The 22179-nt window shown below is 40.4% G+C and overlaps 1 protein-coding gene across 1 annotated transcript in view; it reads left to right on the top strand.

Moving 5' to 3' along the window:
• Window positions 1-18433, top strand: part of SPICE1 (spindle and centriole associated protein 1) — a 39058-nt gene extending 20625 nt beyond the window's left edge. The window contains exons 8-18 of the mRNA XM_080918666.1: window positions 1370-1509; window positions 1721-1855; window positions 2105-2370; window positions 4117-4248; window positions 7454-7604; window positions 8638-8838; window positions 10685-11166; window positions 13261-13444; window positions 16003-16105; window positions 16943-17030; window positions 18087-18433. Coding sequence (XP_080774792.1) covers window positions 1370-1509; window positions 1721-1855; window positions 2105-2370; window positions 4117-4248; window positions 7454-7604; window positions 8638-8838; window positions 10685-11166; window positions 13261-13444; window positions 16003-16105; window positions 16943-17030; window positions 18087-18140 — 1936 coding nt within the window. The 3' untranslated portion in view covers window positions 18141-18433. The remainder of the gene's footprint in view (window positions 1-1369; window positions 1510-1720; window positions 1856-2104; window positions 2371-4116; window positions 4249-7453; window positions 7605-8637; window positions 8839-10684; window positions 11167-13260; window positions 13445-16002; window positions 16106-16942; window positions 17031-18086) is intronic.
• Window positions 18434-22179: the final 3746 nt, after the last annotated feature.

Below are 22179 nucleotides of genomic sequence, written 5' to 3'. Positions count from 1 at the left end.
CTTTTCCTGTCACTTGTCCCTGCAAGACTCTGTCATGGCTCTTTTGCTAGATACACTGTTTCAGCAAATGGTGTTCTAATATGCTACTTATAGTTTACTTGGAATTGAGGTTCATGGAGTGGCTTAATGAGGAGATTTATTTCCTAGTTAATTTCTAGCAGTTTGATTTATAGTTCGTAGATACATAGCTTGTTTATTTACAATTCAGTATTTTTCAGTGCATTCATATTTGGTCACTATTGCAATCAATTTTAGGATATTTTCATTACCTCAGAAAGAAAGGCCATTTCCATCCAACCCTCTCAGTACTGAATAACCACTGATATTTTCTGCCCTATAGATTTGCCTATTTAGACATGTCATATAGAAATCATGCAATATGCTTGTGTCTGGTGTCATTCATGTTATAATGTACAGCAACGTTTCATTCTTTTCTTTGGCTGAATAGTATTTTGTTGAATGACACCACATTTACACATTAATTCATTAGATGGTAGAGACTTGTTTCTTTTTTCTATCTTCCCACTTCTTAAGTCTCAATTTAAGTGAGAAATGAAATCTCAGCATTGTGAGTGACAGTAAGTAACATTTGTGGATAAGGCTAAGCTTCCAAGTACTAAGTCCCTAGACTCCTCTTCTGACTCCGTCCGTATTTTTCGTGTAAAACATTTTCTTTAATATGAGCAAACTGGCTCTCCTGAAGGGAAGAGAGGGTAAAAGCATAGATAAATAATTAATTTAGAGAGAGCGAAGGGTGAGATTATATAGACAAAGGCAAACACTCTTGTGTAAGGGACCATAGAACATAGAAACTGGAAGGCAGATGGACTGCTTTCTTCCCTAAGATGATGGGCCTTATGCTTCTTACCTGTCTGCATTAGCATCATTCTGTTGGTATGATAAGATACTCAGACAAAAGCAGCCCAAGAAAAAATGAGTTTATTGTGGCTTAAAGTTGCAGAGGGGTACAGTCCACTGTGGGAGGGAAGGCATGGCGGCAGGAGCAGGAGGCCAGCCTATCACATTGCTCTGCCAGTCTGGAAGCACAGAGGAAGAGGAGGAAGTAGAGCAGGGCTACTAAAAACCTTACTCCCAAGGCTCACCCACAGTCACAGACTTAACTCCTGCAAAGTCATCTTTCTAAAGGTTCAACAGTCTTCCCAAACAGCTCCACTAGCTGGGACCAAAACGTGAATGTATATGCCTATGGGGAACATTTCTCATTCAGTTACCACATTGTCTTGCCAGATAAAGTCAGTACCAATGTTTTTTAAATTATGAATTGCTAAAACTTGTAAATCAAACACTTGAGCAGTTGGACAGTTTAAATGATAGCAGCTATTAATTCTAATTGTCCCATAATTTATAGGTTTCTTCACCAACTAAAGGAAGAAAATTCTGAGTTAATCAATCAACTGTGGACTGATATTCAGCAGAAAATTGCTACCCAGTCACAAAGAACTCCTCCAGGCTCCCCATCCTCAGAGCTTTCAGCAGAGGATCAGAAAGGCTAGTTGTTCCTTTAATATTTCTAGTTGTATATTTTCTTAGGCCTGCTTGTTTATTCGTTTGTTTGTTTTGAACGAAGTAGTTTTCAAATGCTACTTAACTTTTGGAGTCTTTATACATGGACTAAAATCTTGATGCATCTATCAGTGGAACTGTTTTTAGAGAAAGCTTATTCACTTGAAATGCTTTCTGCTGTGTTCTTCCTTTCTAGCTGCTCTGAATGCAACTGATGCTGTCAAGAGAATCCAGGCTGGGCTTCAACCTGAGGAGTCTGCTGAGCCTGTAGACTCCAGCTATGTGGGACAGGTGCTAAACACAAGGAAGCAAAAGCAGCTGCTAAATAAAGGTGCATGCTTTCCCACTTTACAGATGTGTTGTTAGACATGCCTTCTCAGATCTTGTCCAGCTGGATGTCACAGAGTGTTATCATATGTTAGCTATAGATAAGGTAAACTTTGTTTCAAATTTATAGGTTTGTGTTGTAAAGATTGTGGTAGCTTCTTTTCAAAAATAGTGAACAATCAAAACTTTCCTTGGTAAATTTGTAGCTGTGATTTTCATGGCTTTGAAATAGAATGACTCTTGTCGTTTTCAGTGAAAAGAAAACAAGATGTCCGTGCTCCCTCCAAGCAGAAGAAGAACCTGTTGTCCTCCAGCACAACCTCTGCAGACTTAACAAGTAGCAATAACTGCAGCCTGGATGTCCTCAAGCACATGATCCATGAAGTGGAGCATGAGATGGAAGAGTATGAGCGGAGCACAGGCCGTGAGGTCAAGGGGCTGCAGGGCGGCCAGGGGCTCACGGGCTTCACCCTGTCACTGGTGAGCTCTCTCTGCCGTCTGGTTCGGTACCTGAAAGAGGTAAGGATACAAAGTTAGGGAATCCTCTCTTCAGGCATAAATATATGTGGATTGTTTTCTCCTTGTTTAATTTATTTTAACCTCTAAGTAAGGACAATTAAATTTGAATAGTTTTATTTTACTCAGTTTTTGTCTATCTAGTAAAATTTATGCTTTTAGTGTCCCTCTCTTGTTAGATATATACTTAGGTAAATATTTCTGTTACTGTGAATTTCAGAAAAATGTAATTAGTAAGGTAAATCTGCTATAAATAAAGTAGTATCTTATGCCACTTGCAAGTGCTGCTGATTGGATATTTGGTTTAAGTAGCACTGTTAGCTGTAGCTTTGTTGTGTTGCTTTCCTCTGCTGGCTGCTGCTCCTATATCAGTCAGCTCAGTTGGGAGAATTCTCTGCCTGTAATCTCTCAATTTCATAGGTAGGAAAACTGTGGTCTCTGTAGAACGAGAGTTGTCTTATTATTGTGAAAATAATTTATAGAATACAGAATTGTTTGCTTATAATAATGGTTGGTCCCTAGGTAGTATAGAATTAGTAGGACATTTTAATTTTCTATAAAGTCTACTTAAGGATCTGGGTAGATATCTCAGTTGCTAAAGTGTTTGCTTTGAAAGCATGTGTACTTTAGTTTAATCCCCAAACTAAAAATTCTGGGGAAGTGAAGATGGTGGTATCCTTGGGGCTCATGAGCTAGGCATTGTAGCCTAATTGGTAAGCTTTAATCAGGTCAGAGAGACCCTGCCTTTATTTCTGAGAATGGCACTTAAGGTTTACCTGCATACCCTCACACGCATGTGCATGCACAGATTAAAAGTGTACATATGGTTTACTTAGGTACTTAAATCTGTTGAACAAATATGACAAAAATGTTAATAAACTTTTACTTTAAGCAGTAGTTGTATCACTGTGATTGACGTGTCATCTGGGGGTGTTTCTGTAAAACTGCTGTATAATGAAAGGTTTGTGTACTGTCAGACATGTGAAAGTCTTTTCAGTAGACCCATATTCTGTGATTATTTAATTTTTTCTTCACATTACTGTTCGTACGCATTTTATGATATGAACAGTATCATAGCTAGTGGATTTCTTTTTCCCCTTTTATCTTTTATTCAACTTGTTTTTTGACAATTTTATGTATGTGCACACACACACACACACACTGCTAAGAACTCAGGTGCAGTTCAATCCACAGCCCCTGCGTGTTATTTTCACTCACTTTCCTCCATCGCCTAGTATAAACATGACTCCACAACCATTAACTCACCAAACAGGTTTATATGTTAAATTCTCAATCCACAATCCCTCTACACAATAAGCTTACAACCAATGGACAAAGATACAAACTGCCCATCTCTCAGAGATAAATAGACCCATAGAAACCCTTAGAAATAACCATAACAACCTTATCAATCTAGAGTGCACCAAGAGGAACATCCATGTCTACTTCTGTCTTACTTCCTCTTGAATTCCTGCCTCTTTCTCCACCTCTTCAGCTTTCCTGACTTTTCCCCACCTCACTCTACTGTCCTATCATGTATCACCTTGACATCAACCTACACCTTTAACATGGGACAAGGACAAAAAAGTGCATTTCTATTAGTTAAATGTAGCCTTCTAATGAGAGTTTTAAACCTCATCGTTGTCATGGTTCTTGTTTCTGTCAGTATTTTTGCTATCTTTGTAGGAGTGTGATTTTGAGTATATGATCCTGCTGGTGGGAGTTTACTTTTCTTCCTGTGTTTTGTAGAGTGAAATCCAACTTCAGAAAGAAGTAGAGACAAGGCAGCAGCTGGAACAGATGTTAGGTGATCACCGAGAGCTCATTGATGCACTGACAGCTGAAATTCTTCTCCTCAGAGAAGAAAATAGTGCCGTGCAGGTACTCATGTTCTCCAAAGGCTTCATGTTTGATAGTGAACATGTCTGCATACATGCAAGGTTCTCCTGGAGCTGTAGATGGCTTAGCTGTTCTAATTGACTACCTGTCATGCTTGGCAGCAGCAGTGGGTGGTAATGAACATTTGTTATGCCAGAGTTCTGTAGTCAAAACTTAAGCTGCTTATAATATGTAGGCTAAGTTTGCTATTTCTAAGAAATATGCTGTGGAGTGGGAAATAACAGAATCTACATTTCATTAGTCACCAATACCACAGTCATTTACAGAGTGTGAAGGAGTGTTCTGGTCGCCAGTTGTTATGTTAGAGGAAAGAATAACATTCTTTGAACCCTTCTGCACTAATATCAGATGCTATTTGTGACTGTTTTCAATGGCTAGAAAGCCATATAATATCTTTTCTAGAACACTGAATGCTTGTGTGCTTCATTAATTATTTTCTCTTTTTGTATGTGTTATGTGACTACATATTCAAGTATGTGTACAAGTCTGTGTAGAAGACAGAGGTTGACGTTGGTATCAGCCTTAGTCACTCTTCATCTTATTTTGTGAGGTAGGGTCCCTCCATGAATGTGGAGCTCACCAGTTTGACTAGACTCTGGCCAGTGAGTTCCAAGGATCTTCTTGTCTCTGTGCCCTTGCACTGGTGTTATATACATGTGCTGCTGTACCTGGCATATTACATTGGAGTTGGGGATTGGAACTCAGGTCTTTATGTTTGTGTGGCAAGAATTTTACTTACTGAGCTATATCCTTAGCCCCCTAAGCAATCTTCCTCTGCATATTTTTGATGTGTTTGAATGTTGTATCATTGAATTTACCCACTCACGTTATACATGCACCAGTTCTCATCACTGAAAACATGATGTGTCCTCATCAAGCTTGAGAATAGAATGTCTTATTCATCATTTTGTTGGTGTGGGTACTTGCAGACTGCTAGAAGAGCAGGATAAGCAGAGGAAAAGTAAGGGCAGAGGTCTTGAGGTAGGAGTATAATGGGGGCTTCACAGTCCTCCAGGATACCAGTGTGGAGAAAGTGAAGTAGAGAGAGAGAGAGAGAGAGAGAGAGAGAGAGAGAGAGAGAGAGAGAGAGAGAGAGAGAAAGCAGTCAGAGATCAGATCAGATAAATAGCTCACATAGCATAGGGCTCTTTACACAGAACTACTGAAGACAAGAGTCATGATGTGATGTAAGTCTTAGGAGGGTCATCAGGGCTACTAAGCATGCACTGTGCTCTGCTGTGCTAATTACCCCCCAAAGACTAATACTTCACTGCACCGTGCTTTGTGGACTAGAGCAGAGAGGGTTGCCTTTGTTGGGCTGCTTAGTGTCCCCTGACTTTGGTTCTAACCACTTAGGAGCTGTTTGAACATTAATATACTTAATTAATACTCATAAATACTTAATATAGATGTAGAAATTAAGAGCCATATATTTATTTTGTTCTTAAATGACTACAGTTATTTATCAGTGAGATATGTATACTTTACTGATTCTGTGTAACTATCCTAAACTTAGAGTTAGTTTTATTGGACATCATTGTCCTTATTTCTTAGTCCACATTGTGTTTCTACCCAAAACTTATATTTTTAAACATAACTGCTTCCAGAAAACCAGCCGAAGATTTGATGGCTTTTTTTTGTTGTCTTTATTGTTACTGTTTGAGAGTGGGTTTCACTATGTAGCTTAATGTGATCCTCTTGTCTCAACTTCTTGCATGCTAGAATTGCAGGCATGTGCTACCAAAAAGAATATAATGAAATCTCATTTTCAAACTGAACTGCCTCCAGTTACTAGTTGACTAATGCTGCATAGGCGGTGTCTTTACTGATTTCTCTTGAGAGTTGAAGCTGTTCTCTGCCCCTGTGAAATGACTGTTGTCTCAGACTATAGTTTGAGGACAGAACTAAAGAAGTCATCTAGGCATTGGTGAGGTTGATTCAGATAGGGCATAGCAGCGTGTGGAGGTGGGAAATGTGTGAAGACTGAGCAAATCCAGGGTGTAGTGTGAAGGTCAACCAAACCCACTGGAAATGGAGAGAAGGAACTGTGAGTGAAGGGAAAAGCTAAAGTAATTGTGTAGTTTGGGATTTGGATTTAAAAGATGAAGCTGCCATGTATGTTGTAGGAGGAATCAAGAAGAGCTTGACTTTATATAGATTGAGTTTGAAGTCTATTTGAGACTTATATGGAAACTTAAAAGACCACTGAATATCTGAGTGAAATGTGGGGAGAAAGTGTTTTCTATTCACTGATATGCCACACTACTCTGACGCCTGCACTGCACCTGTGTTTCTTAGTTGTCTGCGTTTATTAGCACTTAGGGCACGGGTCACTAGCTGTCTCACCTGTTTCTCTTGTCCGTGTTATAAGGTCTTGGCAGGTCATATGACTCCCCTTTCTCCCCTTTCACTGCCATCTTTTATGCCTGTAAGAGCCATATGTCAATATTGATGAAAGAGCTACATTTTGTGGTTATAGTTGAACTTGTTGATTTTCCGTTACCTATTTATGTCTACAGTATGGAAAAAATAAAAGAAAGAACAAATCCATCTAAACTTCTAGACAGTGACATTGACTTTTAATGTAAGAATGGAATTCCAAACATGTTCAGCTATATGACAGATAATAAATCATATCAGGTGGTGTGATATTCTATTTAAAATTTGAAAATTAGAAAACATTAGTAGATATAGACACATACATAGACAAATCTGAGTGTACATTAGTTACCTTTCATAGAAAGCTGTAACTATACTACATAAAGAATGCTGTGTTTTGCTTTTGCTCTTAACATTGTTTCACATATATAATGATATGTTTTATGACATTAGAGTTTATCCACTTCAGTGCCTATGAATGCTCTTGAGTTTCCCCCTAATGTATCACTCTCTTATTGTAGTTAGTCAATAGAGATCATCCATATGAGAAGATTTTGTAAATTAGAAGCTCTATAAAAAGTTACGCTTAATTTTCATAGTAGAGTACTTAGTAATTAGTTGTTTATTTAATCATTTCATCATCATGATTTCTTTAGAGCATTTATAATTATGAATAACATTGCTTTAGGATAGGTATTTAGAATGATCACACACACACACATACACACACACACTCACATCTCTGTATGGCTTACTCTTCAGATAATGACCGATGCTTGTTATGCCAGTGATGTGTGGTTTTCTTTAGGCGAGACTTCAGCAGTACATGGTTGCTACAGATGAGCAGCTTATATCGCTCACACATGCCATTAAGAACTGTCCTGTGATAAGTAACTCCAGACAAGAAAGTCAAGCATCAGAAAGGGCAGCTATGGGTAGAAGACTTGTGGATAATGTAGGTAGGTGGAGTCTTATTATTTCCAGACTGTTACTAAATTACCTAATATCCTTAGAGTAATAGTAAGCAAGGAAGGTAGAGCCTGTGAATTTGAAGCAGTGGCAGACTGAAATATAACCTATATGATGTCACTCTCTTTTGGTGGGTTAACTTTGCTGCTCAGAAACCTTTAGTTACTCAAGGGTGAGAAATACAGGGTTTATGTACTTTACAGTTATTATTGGGAATTCTCATTATTGCCTGGGGGAAATTCAGAAATGCTATACAGGTGAAGGCTGGTCCACATCTTCCTAAGTCTCAGCCTTACAACCCTGTTAGGATAGCACAAAATGCACACTGTTGACACATAACTTGCCAAGTTACTTTGATTTAGAATGATGCTTGTACACAGCAATCAGTATATTAAAATTCAGTTGTCACCTTATTTGTTATGATCATTAGGAATCTGTGGGTGGTGGGTCTGTTAGTAGCTTTCTTAAAATAGCTTTGTGTCTTTCACAGCTTTCCCTACTAAAACAAGAGATTGTCTCTTGAGTTTCTGGCAAAGGAGGATGTAGTTGAGAGTGAGGACTCTGGGAATTTTCACACTACTTAGATGCATTTGAGAATAAATACGTGGAGGCTGCAGATATGGCTTTGTGGTTAAGAACACTTAACTTTTCTTGCTTAAGACACAGGTTCAGTACCTCTGTGGTAGCTCATAACTCCTGCCTGTAACTCCAGTTCCAGGACATCTGAAGCCCTCTTCTAGCCTTTGTGAGCTTCTGAAAGCATGTAGTATACATACACACATGGACACACACACAGAGAGAGAGAGAGAGAGAGAGAGAGACAGACACACACACACACACACACAAACACATGGACACATAAAAAAATTAAATAGAATAAGTACTGGATTTTCTACTTTAATGTCTCTTCTAGCTTTCTGACTAACTAGTTTAATATTCTCAGGCGCCTGGGGAGTTATTAAGTGTGTGCACCCATACTTCCTTTTTGTTCCTTTCATGTTAATGTCCTCTTATCTTTCTCAGAGGGTCCTGTTGTAAACAGTAATGCCTCCATGTCATTGATGTTCAGAGGGGAAGACTTGCCTGTTAAACTATCTCAGGGACCACCCCCCACAGAGAACGTGAATATGGCCAATAACTTCCCAACACATATCTTTGAGCCAGCTGTGATGCTAACACCACCCAGGCAGAAGAGCAACTCGGAATTCTCTCCTCTGCAGGATGGTAAACATGTTTCTTCTGTATTTACATGGAAGCTGTGTGTTTTTTCCTTCACTCATATGATAAATGTGTGTGTGTATGTATGTGTGTGTACATGAAGGAGGAAGGACTTACATTTTTCCTGGGTTCAGTGGTCTTTGGTCAGTTAGCTCTGTTCTTTCTGAATGGTGATAGAAAAGGTGTGGCCCAGGAAAACCACTCACTTCCTCACCCATGGCAGCCGAGAGACAGAATGAGAAGGGTCTGAAAAATACACTCTTCAAAGGCATGCTACTTCTGACCAACGTGTGTGTGTGTGTGTGTGTGTGTGTGTGTGTGTGTGTGTGTGTGTGTGTCTTGTGCACACAAATGCTCATGACACACATATGGAGGTCAGAGGAAACATGGTAGTGGATTCTTGCCTTTTACCACGTGCTTCCTAGGTATCAAATTCAGGTCATCAGGCTTGGGGGCAAGTATTTTAACAAACGGGACTGTTTGTCACTAGTCCTTGAAAAATATTTTTATTTTTGTTTGTTTATTTGTGTGCGTGTTAGGGAGGGAGTTCCCTCATACATGTGAGTCTGTGTGGAGGCCAGCAGTTGACAACATTAATTATATTCCTTTATCACTCTCCACCTTTTTAAATTTAATTAATTAACTTTGAGAGAGAGAAGCAGGCATGTGGGTTCCGTTGCTTGTATATGGAGGTCAAAGGACAGCTCTGGGGAAGCAGTTATCTCCTGTGGGAAATCGGAGTGGCACTCCAGTTTGTGTGCTAGTGACTTCTGCTGAGACCGCTTTCTAGCTCCGTTTTTCAAAGATGTTGCTTTCTTTCCTATTTTGTATGGGTTTTATTTCTTTAAAAATTAGTAACATTTCCTTGTAGAATAGTAGAACCTAAGTTTTATTATTGGGACTCTAAGTTCCTCAGATTTTCTGTACTTTGATGTGTTTTCAGTAAAGGAATTGAAGAGATTCCAGAGGTTAAAGAAAGTGGCAAATCCTTTTTACTAGCATTGTACTTGGCTGTTTCTGTGGCAGATAGGTCACTGTCAGATCAGCGTGGTGGAAATAGAGAAGGGGCTGGGCTGAGAGTCATGTGCTAGTGGCTTGCCCTCCTTATTCACTTGGGGGGAGATTTGCACCAAGACACCTCTTCTGGACCTCAGCTTTCTTATTCTAGTATGTGGGAATTTCTTACTTTAATGTTTTTTTTCCAGCTTTCTAACTCAATAGTTTAATATTTCTTAGGGGTCTGTGGAATTATTATGTCTAGAATAAGAAAATATTCCTTAAATTATGATGTTTGCTTATATTTTTATTCCTTTTAGTAATTATTCAATACCCCCGCCTACATACACACCAGTGTCTTACTATGTAACCCTGGCTGTCCCTAAACTCATGATCATTCCTTCTCATTTGTGTTTACAGGCATGCATCTCTGTTTGTGGGTAGGAGGTACATGTGCAGACATACATTAAAAATATGAAAGTTTCTGTACACGATTGTACATATTCCTTTATGGGGATACTTTAGGCACTCAGAAGCTAAACCCTTCTATTATATTCGTCCCTAACTACTGTGACAGCATGATGCTGTGATTATAGTACTATTTATTGAAAAATAAGGTGCTTGGGGCTGGAGAGATGCCAAGATGGCTTGGCAGTTAAGAGCACTGACTGCTCTTCCAGAGGTCCTGAGTTCAATTTTGAGCAACCACATGGTGGCTCACAACCATCTGTAATGAGATCCGATGCCCTCTTCTGGTGTGTCTGAGGACAGCTGCAGTGTACTCACATAAAATAAATAAATCTTTTTTAAAAAGAAGAAAAATAAGATGCTTATGACTGCTTTAAAATTCTTATAGTACTGAGGAGAACTGTTCAGACTCGTCCAGCTCCACGAATTCCTCCCACTGTGGAAGTCATAGAGAAGGAACAGAACTGGGAAAAGAAGACCTTGGCTATTGATCCAGACATTCAGAACTCAAGTGAGGAAAACCGTCTCTTCACTCAGAGGTGGAGAGTCTCTCACATGGGAGAAGACCTGGAGAACAAAAGCCAGCCACCATTTGTTAGCCTGTCGCAGCCCCCTTGCAGTTCCCTTCCTAGCACTCAGTCGAGAAACCCCGTGTTCTCAGAGGAGCCCACGGTGCTTGGAGATGGGCAGCAACTTAGAACAGCTGAGGCACTGGTGCAAAGGAAGGACATAATGGCCCAGATTGCTGAGCTGACCTTGCAGAATTCAGCCATCAAGGCACACCTGAACAATATTGCCAGCTCAGGGGGAGAGCAAGGTGACGGACTCCGGGAGCCGAGCAAACAGGGAAATGCCAGCGAAGTGCCTGCTGTAAGTACCAGCTGAGACTGAAGACACAGCAGGAGTTAGGGTTGACTGTTAGACCTGTCATTGCGGTCCTCAGGGACTTCACAGGGAGTTAAGATTTGTTTTTGCTCATGGTTTCAGAAGGATTACTCCATGTGTCAGAATCTAGTGTTCTGGCCCTTAGGTTAGACAAGCAGACTCGCATGGTGGCCGGAAGGCATGATAGAGGCCACTATTTCATGGTGGCCCAGAGGATTAGAGGTAAGGAACATCTCTTTAAGATATGCCCAGGTAATGAAATTATTCTAGCTAAGTCTTGCCTTCTTGTCATCGCCTACCCCATCATACTATCACATTATAGATCCTGCAGTGGCTCAATCCTTTATTAAAGCCCTAAGGACCCAGGAGCTCCCCCAAAGCCCACAAGCTGGCAAGCCAGCCCCCAGTATGGAAGTTGCTGCATTTCATACTCAAGTATGCAGACATCCGAAGAGACTTCTCTTTAGAAGTGACTGTATAGCTTTGACATATCTTCCTTACAAGAAGCATAAAACTTACCTCTTAGTTTATTTTGAACATGAAAATAAAAATACATGGATGTCTGAAAAAACAGAACTAAGGAAAATGTGTGGGAGGGCTGAGGATAAGCTAGGAACGAATGACACGGAATTAGGAGGGCATAGAGTGCTTGCTGCACAACTAGATTTTAATTAAAAGTAATTTACTCTTAATGTGGTATGTTGAAGAGTAGTTGGCCTTTAACTCTTGAATAACTTTTTCTAGGGCACAGAATGGGTTTCCTACAGAAGTTACATTTGAAGAACCAGTTAGACTTTAATGTGCATCTGAACAGTCTGAGGATCCTGCTAAAATGTAGGGCTTACCGAGTAGGGCTGGGACGTCTGTGCCTTTCTAATATGTCCCACCAAGAGCTGGTCCACTCCCATTCTGAGGAGCATTGCTCTCACATACAGAGTAGGGCTTTTTTCCCTGTGTAACTAGTGCCAGGAATGTTGGCTCAATAGTCCTCAAGAGACTGAGGCAGGGTTGACATGCCATGTGCTTTAGTGTTAGACCATTTCTGGGCTGTAGTGTGAGATCTGCCTTTTAAAAACAAGAAAACAAACAGAAAATCCCTAATTGTTCTTAGTCCCCACTGGAAAAGGGGGGACTTTCCTGCTCCTTGTTACTCTGTTCTCCCACTCTGCATATGCTAGCCTGGAAAGGGAGGTGGGATGCTGTTGCCTTTACTGTCCCTTTGTGTTTTAGTTGGAATACAAAATAACCTTGGACTGTTACTGGTTTACTTATCTTAAAAAAAATAAATAAACAGAGAAAGGCAAAAGCCAATAGTTCAAATCAGTCATTTGTATCAGGAATTGATTTTTCTCCTCAAAGGGATATATTTAAATAAAATCATTACGAATGGTGAGATTTTTCTTGGGCTTTCAAATTAAACTTATATTGTATCTCTGGAGTAGTTTTTTGTTTTGTATTGCTTGGGCTCTTACTCTCTATTTAGACTATTTTACTGTCTTATTCGCCTTTCTTTTTTAAATTTTTTTATTAGCTACTTTCTGTATTTACATTTGAAATGTTATCTCTTCACCTACCCTGCTGATGCTCCTTTCTAATCATGGATATTCTTAATAGATCTCTGAAGCTAAAAGCAAAAGAATAGTATTATTAAGAGTCTTTGCCAGATAATTCATGAACCTTGTTTAAAGATTGAAGTTTTAAAAACATTCTTTTCAGATTCAGAGATATTCCTGTGTAGTCTGTCCCTGCTGTGATTGTCATCGATAGGAGTGTGGCATTCACCTCAGTGGTAGATGTGTCTTTGCTCTTGTGATTCTCACCCCCCCCCACCAAGTAGTAAGAGATGCAGGCACAGGACAGCTCTGTCCCACTAGACTGCTCATGCAGCAGTAGAAGAGTTTGTGTATGCCTTTTCCTTAGCCCTCAGTTAAATGATTTGTCAACTATTTTACCCTATCATTCATGTGTGTATATCAAGGCTCATAAATATTTGAAGGGAATTTCTGGTTGTTGGTACTTAGTGTAAAAGTCAGAATTGGGTGGTTTTTAATGACGAATTTATACCTTCTTCCCCTGAAGACTTTCCCAGCAGTTCAGTCTCTAACGCCGAGCAGCATGGAGGAACGGATTGCGGAGTTGAACCGGCAGAGCATGGAGGCCCGCAGCAAACTGCTCCAGCTGATAGAGCAGCAGAAACTTGTTGGTTTGAACCTTTCCTCGTCACCAGTGTCACCCGTTGAGTCACCTCTCAGAGCGTGGGCCGGTGGGTCACAGATTCATGACTTACAAACTGAGAAGTATGGTTTCACTCTCAATTTTGAAAGTTCATATTGAGTGAGAAGAACCTCAGGGCATTCTGTGTTCCAGTTTCATACCAGAAGAGGCTGGTGTGGGTCAGAGAGTAAGTGGCAGAAAGCTGTCTCTCGCTCTGTAGCCAGTCCTTGGCATCCAGGGAAACACCATCTAAGTGAAAAATTCATTATAGTATGAGACTCACTTAGGATATATGCTACATAAACTATAAGCATCAAAATTAGACTATCTATAAATATTATCATATCAGATTGCAAATAATTGCTCTCTTAAAACCAGGAAACATTTCCACTCAATTTAGTTTTTACATTATTTTGTTACATTTAAGAATATGTAAAGGATATCAAAAGATAATTATAACTTAAAAATTTGTTTTCATAGTAGTCCTGTTCAAATAGTGCTGATTAGATGAAGTAGCTCTATGTTGGCTTTTAGTCAGAAATGCATTTATGCTGTCAAGGGTGGTGTTACATCAAAGGTATTGATGGGAGCCCAGTCTAAGGACTGTGACGAACTGAAAGGCTATCAGTGGTGTTCCTGAGATGCTAAAAGCCATGGTGCTTACAGGGACCCAAGTGTCCTGTGTGGCTGGCTGAAGTCTGTCACCCATATGCTACCAGTAAGCGTTTTCACCTCTGTTGGAAATAACTTTTTTTTTTGAAATTTTGAACAAGAAAACAGACTCTTGGGGTTACTGGTAATAGATAATGCAGCCCCAGCATTATATATATAATATGTATTTATTCTTGCCTTCCTCAGTGACTGCTAGCTGTCTTCAGTTCTTAGTCACGAAGGCTGGAGGCAAAATTCTGGCTTAAATACGTAAATTGTTCAAATACAGATGAACTCTGCAAGGTGCCTGCCATGCAGGGTCTTAAACTCCAGCACCAAACTGGGGGCCACGCAGCAAACAACAAGTGCAGAGGAAATGTCAGCAAACAGCCTAATGCATGATTTTGTGATTGAATGTGACATTGCATTCTATGAGCTTGAACGTTACCTTTATATCTCATCTCGTATTCAACATACCCAAAACAGAATTCCTGGTTTTGTCATAACCTCTGTGGGGTATAGTAGAAATTAGAGTAAACAATGTCATGGTTTTGTAGGATAACTGGGGAAATTTTTAAAAATTAGCCTTGTCCTTTGACAGTTTTATACATGAATGTAATACCCTCTGGTTCTTCTCATTCTCTACTCTTTTCTCGTTACACCCCAGCCAGCCCCCTGCCCACAGGTTCCTTTCTCATATTGATAGCTTGTTTTTAACCCACTGCTTTTAAGGATGGTTTGAATGACCATTGATACAGAACTAGCCCACAAAGCCTGGTCCCAGTATTACATAACTAAAGATAGTGACACTCCCAACTCCCAGAATCCATCAATTGCCAATAATTCAATACAGAGGGGTAGGGCTCCACAGCTCCCTACTCCATTATTGTTCAGGCCCAGTGCAGGAAAACACAGGCACTGTGATTGCCTGATGTCAGCGGCCTCGTTCTGCCCAGAACACAACCCTGCTCCCCATCTTCCACATATTACATTCGTTCTACCCTCTTCCATGGTTTTCTGTGAGCCTTGGAGGAGGATCTATATATGTCGTTTTGAGAGTCTGGTACTTTACTGTCTCTTATTCTCAGCACTGTGAATAGCCAAGGGTCTGCATACACTACTGTGCTCTGCCAAGCCATGCTGTTCTGAATAAGGCTGAGAGTAGTAGCCTTTTTTATGTGGCTGTAAATAGAGATACTTAGAAGACAGCTTGACATAACAATTTAGTCAGACAACAGAAGTAAAGTCTCTTCTGCTCGGTACCTATGACCTTCCCTGTCACGTGGTTTTGATCAGATTTATAGCAGCAGACATGGACTCTCATATGGCCAAAGCAACGTCTAATTATGTGAATTTTTAGGGTTTCTCAAGTAGATAAGTAATCAACAGACATTTATTAGTGAAATACTTTATATCTATCATAGTCATAGAGGATCCTACAAGTCATTCTTAGGACCAGATTTTATACCTGTGAAGGTAAAAGAAGCCCAAGTTAATTTTATCAAATTGAAAATTTGATAAAACTTTAAGGCTAGCTGTCTTTTATTTTTAATTTTTTAAAATTCTTTGACGATTTCACAAATGCCTGTGAGCTAAATTCATCAAATTGAAAAATTAAACTTTAAGGCTTGCTCACCCACCCCAGCCCCACCCACCCCTGACGACTCCTTCCCTTCTTCCTCAGTATATCTTAGGGCCCACTGTTTTTCATTTCTTGCTCTGATGTGATACTACTTGTTAGAAGCTTCTGGCGTTCTATGAACTGGCATGCTGCCACTTGTCTTAACAGTTCATTTTTAAAAAGCATCTCTCAAAGTGTTTCTGTGAGCCATCATGTTAAAAATAAATAATCACCTAAAATTGTAATGTATAATTTCTAATAATATTAAAATTGAGCAAAAATGTTACTTTTATTAGTGAGAAGTAAGGAAATTAAATTTTATTTTTATATCTTAGAAGAAGGAAAGCGAAACATCGAGGTATCTGTTCCAGGAGTGGAGGCTGCAGAGAGTTCGAAATGCAATACTGTCTCTCCTGTCAGTGGGATCAGTTCAAGAAGGTAGGGCCCAGGCTACTGCTATCAAAGCATCAAGAGTGTCTGTGTGCCTTTCTCTCTGCACTCAGTATCTTTTTAACTTAAGTTCAGACAGACTCACTCATACAGAGAGAATACGGTGAGAGGTAAGCTTAACTAAGTAGGGTTGTCTGCTTAAAATAAAAATGGGCAAATCTTTATGCATTAATGGCTGCAAAATTTGGAGATGCTATATCCCAGGGCAGACACATTGACTAAGTAGCACTTTCACCCTTGTAGTAAGTGAACACAGAGCTGATTGGCCTAGATGAGCCACATGATTGGTAGGCGGGTCAGGAAGGAGTTCCCTGGCTTTTCTGTCTCCAACCTGCATCCTTGTATTGTACCGTTCTGCTACAGTTCTCATCCTCCTAGGCTACCCTGACCAACTTTCCACTGCCTCACAGCCTTTAAAAACTTACCTGTGTGTATTTTATATGGAAGGCATGTGCAGTTGTCTGTCAAAATCTGCAGAATGTATCTCATACAGAGCGACCCCAGTGAAAACCAGGCTTTGTTAACAGTGAGTCAGGGTTGGGTGGCCAGTGGTAATGCATTACTTCAGGAAGTTATAAGAGAAGCTGTATTAGAGATGAGGTGACGGTCACAGAGAATGCTGAACCTTTACTCTTTCTGTAACGCTAAACTACTCCCAAGAGTAAACTATTAGTTTTAAGTTTTTAGTTGGTAATGTGTTACGACCTGTCATTTGGACCTGTCAGCCAGACCTTTACAAGCTCTTCCGAGTCAAGAGAGCAGCTACACAATCGTTGATGACTAGTGGTCTCACCCTCTGACTGCCTGCTTATTTCTCCTGGACAGATCCTCAGGGGCGGTTAGCAATTCCTGTTCTCCACTGAATGCCACCTCGGGAAGTGGGAAGTTCACACCAGTTAATCCAAGAACAAAGGTATGTTATAAAATATAATTAGTGTACTACGTAGGGTTGAGAGAAGAGAGAGAGCAGGGGAAGATAGTTATCCTTCATGTCTTTAACATAATAGAAAATTGTGTAAGGAAAAGAAATACTGTAATTTAGCTTCATTTGAAAAACAATAAGTCATATGTTTGTTTTGTCTTATATGGTAACTAAGAAATGAGCTAAAATTTGGTAGGATTCCAAGTGTCTTCAGAGACTAGGAATTACAAGTTTCAGACTTGACTCCCAAGTACCATGGTCTTGAGTGGATCATAGATTTGGGGTATTGCTCCTGCCGTTGTTGGTGTGACGAAGTAGAGCTCGAGATAGCCAGAGTCTAGGGTCTACTACTTGACGCCAGTGAACCACAGCTGAAGTACCTTTGTTAGATGGGTGATAATGTAGGGGGTAAGTGGATTCTTTGTACGTTTTCATATGTTCTGGATTGGTCCAGACTGTTTGGATGCTAAACATTTATAATTTATTTAGATTTTTCACAGGAGGCACTTTTATTTGTTTTGATAATGTTGAAAATTTCAGTATTTATCATAGAAAATTGTAAGAATATCTTTAGAATTGTAAAAGTTGTTTTTCCAGAGGTAAACTGGTAACAGATATAGGAAAGTATCAGATCATAGAATAGAGATGCATAGCCCAACTGCCTTAGTTAGTTAGCTACTCCAGTTACCTGGCTTTAAAATTTTGTCCTTTCTGATTTTTACATTCTGAAAAGCTTAAAGTTATCTCCTTGATACCCGTGCTTTATGGAACTTAGTATTATTTAATTTACTAAGATCCAATAACTTTCTTTTCATCATGTTTCAAATTGTGTCTACAGTTTGAATAAAGGTTGGATTTCTCCTTTTTAAAGTTAGGTTTTCCTGGGACACCTGCTGAGCAGGCACCCAGCTGCTTGGTGTGTCTATAGGCAGGACCTTTGTCAGGAGGGCTGACATGTCAGTGCCATGGAACACACATGTGACTTTGTTGAATGTCGGTGAGTCTCTAGTGGCTCATCTAACCCCTGTCTGCATCTTTGTTCAACAGACTGACAAGCAAAGTGAAGAAGGCTGGTTTGCTCTTTCTGCCCACATTCCATAAGTGAAGCCCAAGCAGAGATGTCCTTAGTGGCTTTGTCCTGGCCTCTCCTTCCCACTTCATGGATTCTCTTTTCAAGTTGTAACATTTTTCTTCAGATAAAACCTGCAAAGCTATCCCTATTCATGGAAACAGAAAATAACAATTATTTTACCTTTTTAAATGAGTTTTTCAACAAAACATCTAACCTATGGATTCCGTGTGAATAAAACTCTGTAGGAGAATTAAAGTTTTATATTTGTTTAACCTTGTTAAACTTTTTGGTAATACGTTATTACTCTTGTCATTGCTGTTGAATGTTTTTTGTTATTTAGTGTTATTTAAATGTGTATCAACTTCCTAGAAGAATATAATTTGCCTTATGTATAACTTAAAATAAAATTGTTCTGGCTTTTCAGGAAAAAAAAATATTACCCATTATTTTAAGTTGAGTGCGCAGCTTTAAAAGAACTAAAGGCTGAGGCTGTGGTGCTCACCTACAATCCCATATTCAGGAGTCTGAGGCAGGAGGCTGTCTAGTAGATAATGGGTTCCATGCAGCCTGAGCTGTGGAGACCCTGTCTCCACAAAAGAACACGAATTCGGTGTAGGAATGATTATCTTGCTTAAGCAAGTAATAAAAATCTTTTTTAGTTTTTAAGTGTGAAAATTTCAAAATGATAATGTGTATATCTAGTAAGTAATGATTGTTGGGTCCAGGAGTTGCCCCATAAACCACACAAACACTGATCTCAGCCAGACAGGAATGGTTTACTAAACACACACCCTAAAACTGATCGATCAAGGCCATAGCTTAGAGTTCAGAGCTGAGGCTACAACCATGACCATCTTTCTCTGTCTGCTTATAAAGGCTAAAATTGTGAAAACCACGGTGAGCTCATGCGCAGCTGCAGGAAGTGCTGCTCAGCGGTCGGCCCCGACTCAAGCCATTTTAAACATAACAGTTCATATTCACTTTTAATTTGATGGGTTCTACATAAAGCTCTGTGGAATTTCTTAAGGTAAACATACAAAACATAACGGGGTATGTGGTCAGCATGACCAAGTTCTTTTTCTACATCAATGACTAGAAGGCATGTTATAGCAACAATATGAAATAGTTGGCAAGCATGGAACAGAATGGCTACAGCTATGCTGGGGGCAGGTCTCAGCAGTGGTGATGACCATTCTGTTTAAATGTCTAAATGCAGTACACTGACCTAATGATTATGTTAAAACAAATATAAGAACTGTTAGTAATTTTCTTCCCCTAAATCACCTAAAGTGGATTTTCTCTCATGTGCTGTTTCTCAAGTGTTGACTTCTGTTTCCAGTTTCTTTCCCTGACATCTGCCATGCTGTGATAGTAATTTTCAACTTGAGTGAGCTGGGAAGGGGAAAGGATCACACTCAAGTTCCCCTGACTCAGACCTTTCCTTTCCTCCCTCTGAAGTTGAGAACCCTGTTCTAAGAAGCACTGTGGGCTTCTAAACTATAACAAAAAGTAAAATTATTTTCTTCTAAACTATAGCAAAAAGTAAAATCATTTTCTTCTGGCAGTGTGTGGAATTTGTATCTGTTTCATTTCTTGCCGATTTCTTCCCCTTGTTCTGTACATTTTGTAAGTTGCTTCATAAAGACTGTTTTGTGGTTTGAATAGGTATGGTCCCCATAGATTCATGTGTTTAAATGGCCACAGGGAACAGCACTATTAGGATGTATAGTCTTCTTGGAGGGGATGTGGCCTTGTTGGAGGAAGTGTGTCACCCTGTAGGTAGGGTTTAAGGTCGCAGGCTCCACCCAATGCGGAAGAGCGTCTCCCTCTGGCTGCCTTGGGATCAAGATATAGAACTCAATTTCTTCTCCAGCACCACGTCTACCTGTACGCTGCCATGCTTCCAGCCATGGTGATAATGGATTAAACGTCTGAAACTATAAGCCAGCCCCAATTAAATGTTTGCTTCTGTAAGTATTGCCTTGGTCATGGAGTCCCTTCACAGCGATGAAACCCTAAGAGACTGTCTTTGTCTGACATAAAATCATTTTGGTATTACCCCTCACCAAAACTTTGTTTTCTGCTTTCTCTGTGTGTTCTTCCCTCCCCCCATGTGTATATGTATGGCATGTGTGTAAGGGTGTTCTTGCATGTGTGTGAACTCTCCTGTGTGTGCAAGTGCACGTGCACAAGGGCATTTTGTGTGAAGGTCCAGAGGTTGAAGTTGGATGCCTTTCTTGATTGCTCTCCATCATAGATACTGATGCCAAGCTTGGAGCTCACCACTTCAGCTAGTCCAGGAAACCAGCTTGCCCCTGCGTTCTCTTGTCTTCATCTCCTGCACACTGAGATTACAATTGAGCCGTCATATTGCCTGGCAACTGTGTGAGTGCTGGGGCTCTGAGTTCCATTCCTTATGTTTGCATGGCTTAGCCATCTCCCCAGACCCATGAATGCTGCCTTAAAAAATTTTAGTCTTTTGCATTTTATCTTATGCACCCATCACTACCTCCCTCCAACTCTTCCTAGTGCCTTTCTTCTTTCCCTCCCAGCTTCATGTTTATTTTATTGTCATTACTAACCTGAGTCCAAATAGTGCTGCCCGCATGCAGTTGAGTGTGGGCCCGCCACTGGGGCATGGGCAACTTACCAATAGCCCACTTCACCAAAGGAGAGGTAGCCTCCTTTCCTGAGGAACAGCAGCTGTTTCTAGCTCCTCCACTAAAAGCAGGGCCACAGGGCCTCTTCCCTGTGACTACTGGTATTTTGTCAAGCTTGTTCTTGTACAGGGAACCACAGCTGCTGTGGCAACAGACGTGGTGTCTGGAAGCCAACATTTCACTGCTTTCCTGCTCTCTAATACTCCTGCCCCTCTTCTGTGATGTTCCCTGAGCCTTGGATGGTGACGGTGTTGATACAGGTGAATCATCTGCAGCTGAGAACTCCTTAATACTTCATTAGCATGGTCTCAACATCTAGTTATGGTTGGCAAACAATGGCATGGTAGTTTTCTCTATGTGGGGTCTTTAGGGGTGGGGGTTTTCCGTCATATCCCTGACCAATATCTAGTAGAGATTATCTCATGCTAACATTGAAATTTGCATTTAAAAACCAGTGTCTTCTGGGAACAGCACTGTCCATCTATGAATGTATGCTTTGATACACTTAGGCATACATTTTTCTCAACCTCCCCTCTAGCCCACCACCCCCCAGAGAGAGTGGAAAAGAAAGGTTAATAGGATATGGGGGAAGTGGACCTGTTTAGAAATGTTCTTTGGGGCAATTCCAATCTTCATTGTTCTCAGTCCAGTCCAACAACAAACACCAAACATGAATCAGCAACCAGACCAGTCAACTTGGCAGACACCACGCAGGAATCAGCAACTGCAGTTCAGTCCAGAAGAAACCATGAAGCTTGACGACTGGCCTGTGGCAGTGAGTCTGCTCTGAGCTCCCAGCTGGGCGATTGAACTTCTGGGGTTCTCCGGATTCGCAACTGAAAAGACACACATGCAACCTTTATATTTTGATACCTCTTAACTAGCTCAGTGGTTGGGTACCTCCAAACCTCCCCACAGCTAGCACACCCTCCCCTCTGGTATTCCTGAGTTAACACTTTCTAGATCTACTTTTATCTTTGCTGCCCTGTTTTCTTCTGGGCAGCCCTCCCACAGGCCGCTTTCCCTTTGCATCTACATGTCGGTCCTCTTACCCTCCTCCTTCATGTCATGGTCTGTCTTATCTCCCCCCTCATGGCAGAATCCCTTGTTGTCCTCCCTCTGTGTTTCTTGCTAAGGAATCCTAGAAGTCCTGCCTTTTTCACCCCGTCCATCCATTGGCCGATGGCTCCTTATTAATCAATCAAAAACCAATTGGGCACCCAGATGTCCTTCAGTAGATAAATGGATACAAAAATTGTGGTACATTTACACAATGGAATACTACTCAGCCACCAGAAACAATGACTTAACCAAATTCTTAAGAAAATGGCTGCATCTAGAGAATATCATCCTGAGTGAGATAACCCAGTTACAAAAGAACAGACATAATATGCAGTCACTGATAGTG

This window comes from Micromys minutus (genome assembly GCF_963924665.1).
Source record: "Micromys minutus genome assembly, chromosome: 7".
Lineage (NCBI taxonomy): Eukaryota > Metazoa > Chordata > Mammalia > Rodentia > Muridae > Micromys > Micromys minutus.
The sequence above is the reverse complement of the archived record's forward strand: the minus strand, read 5'-3'. Positions and strand labels throughout refer to the sequence as shown.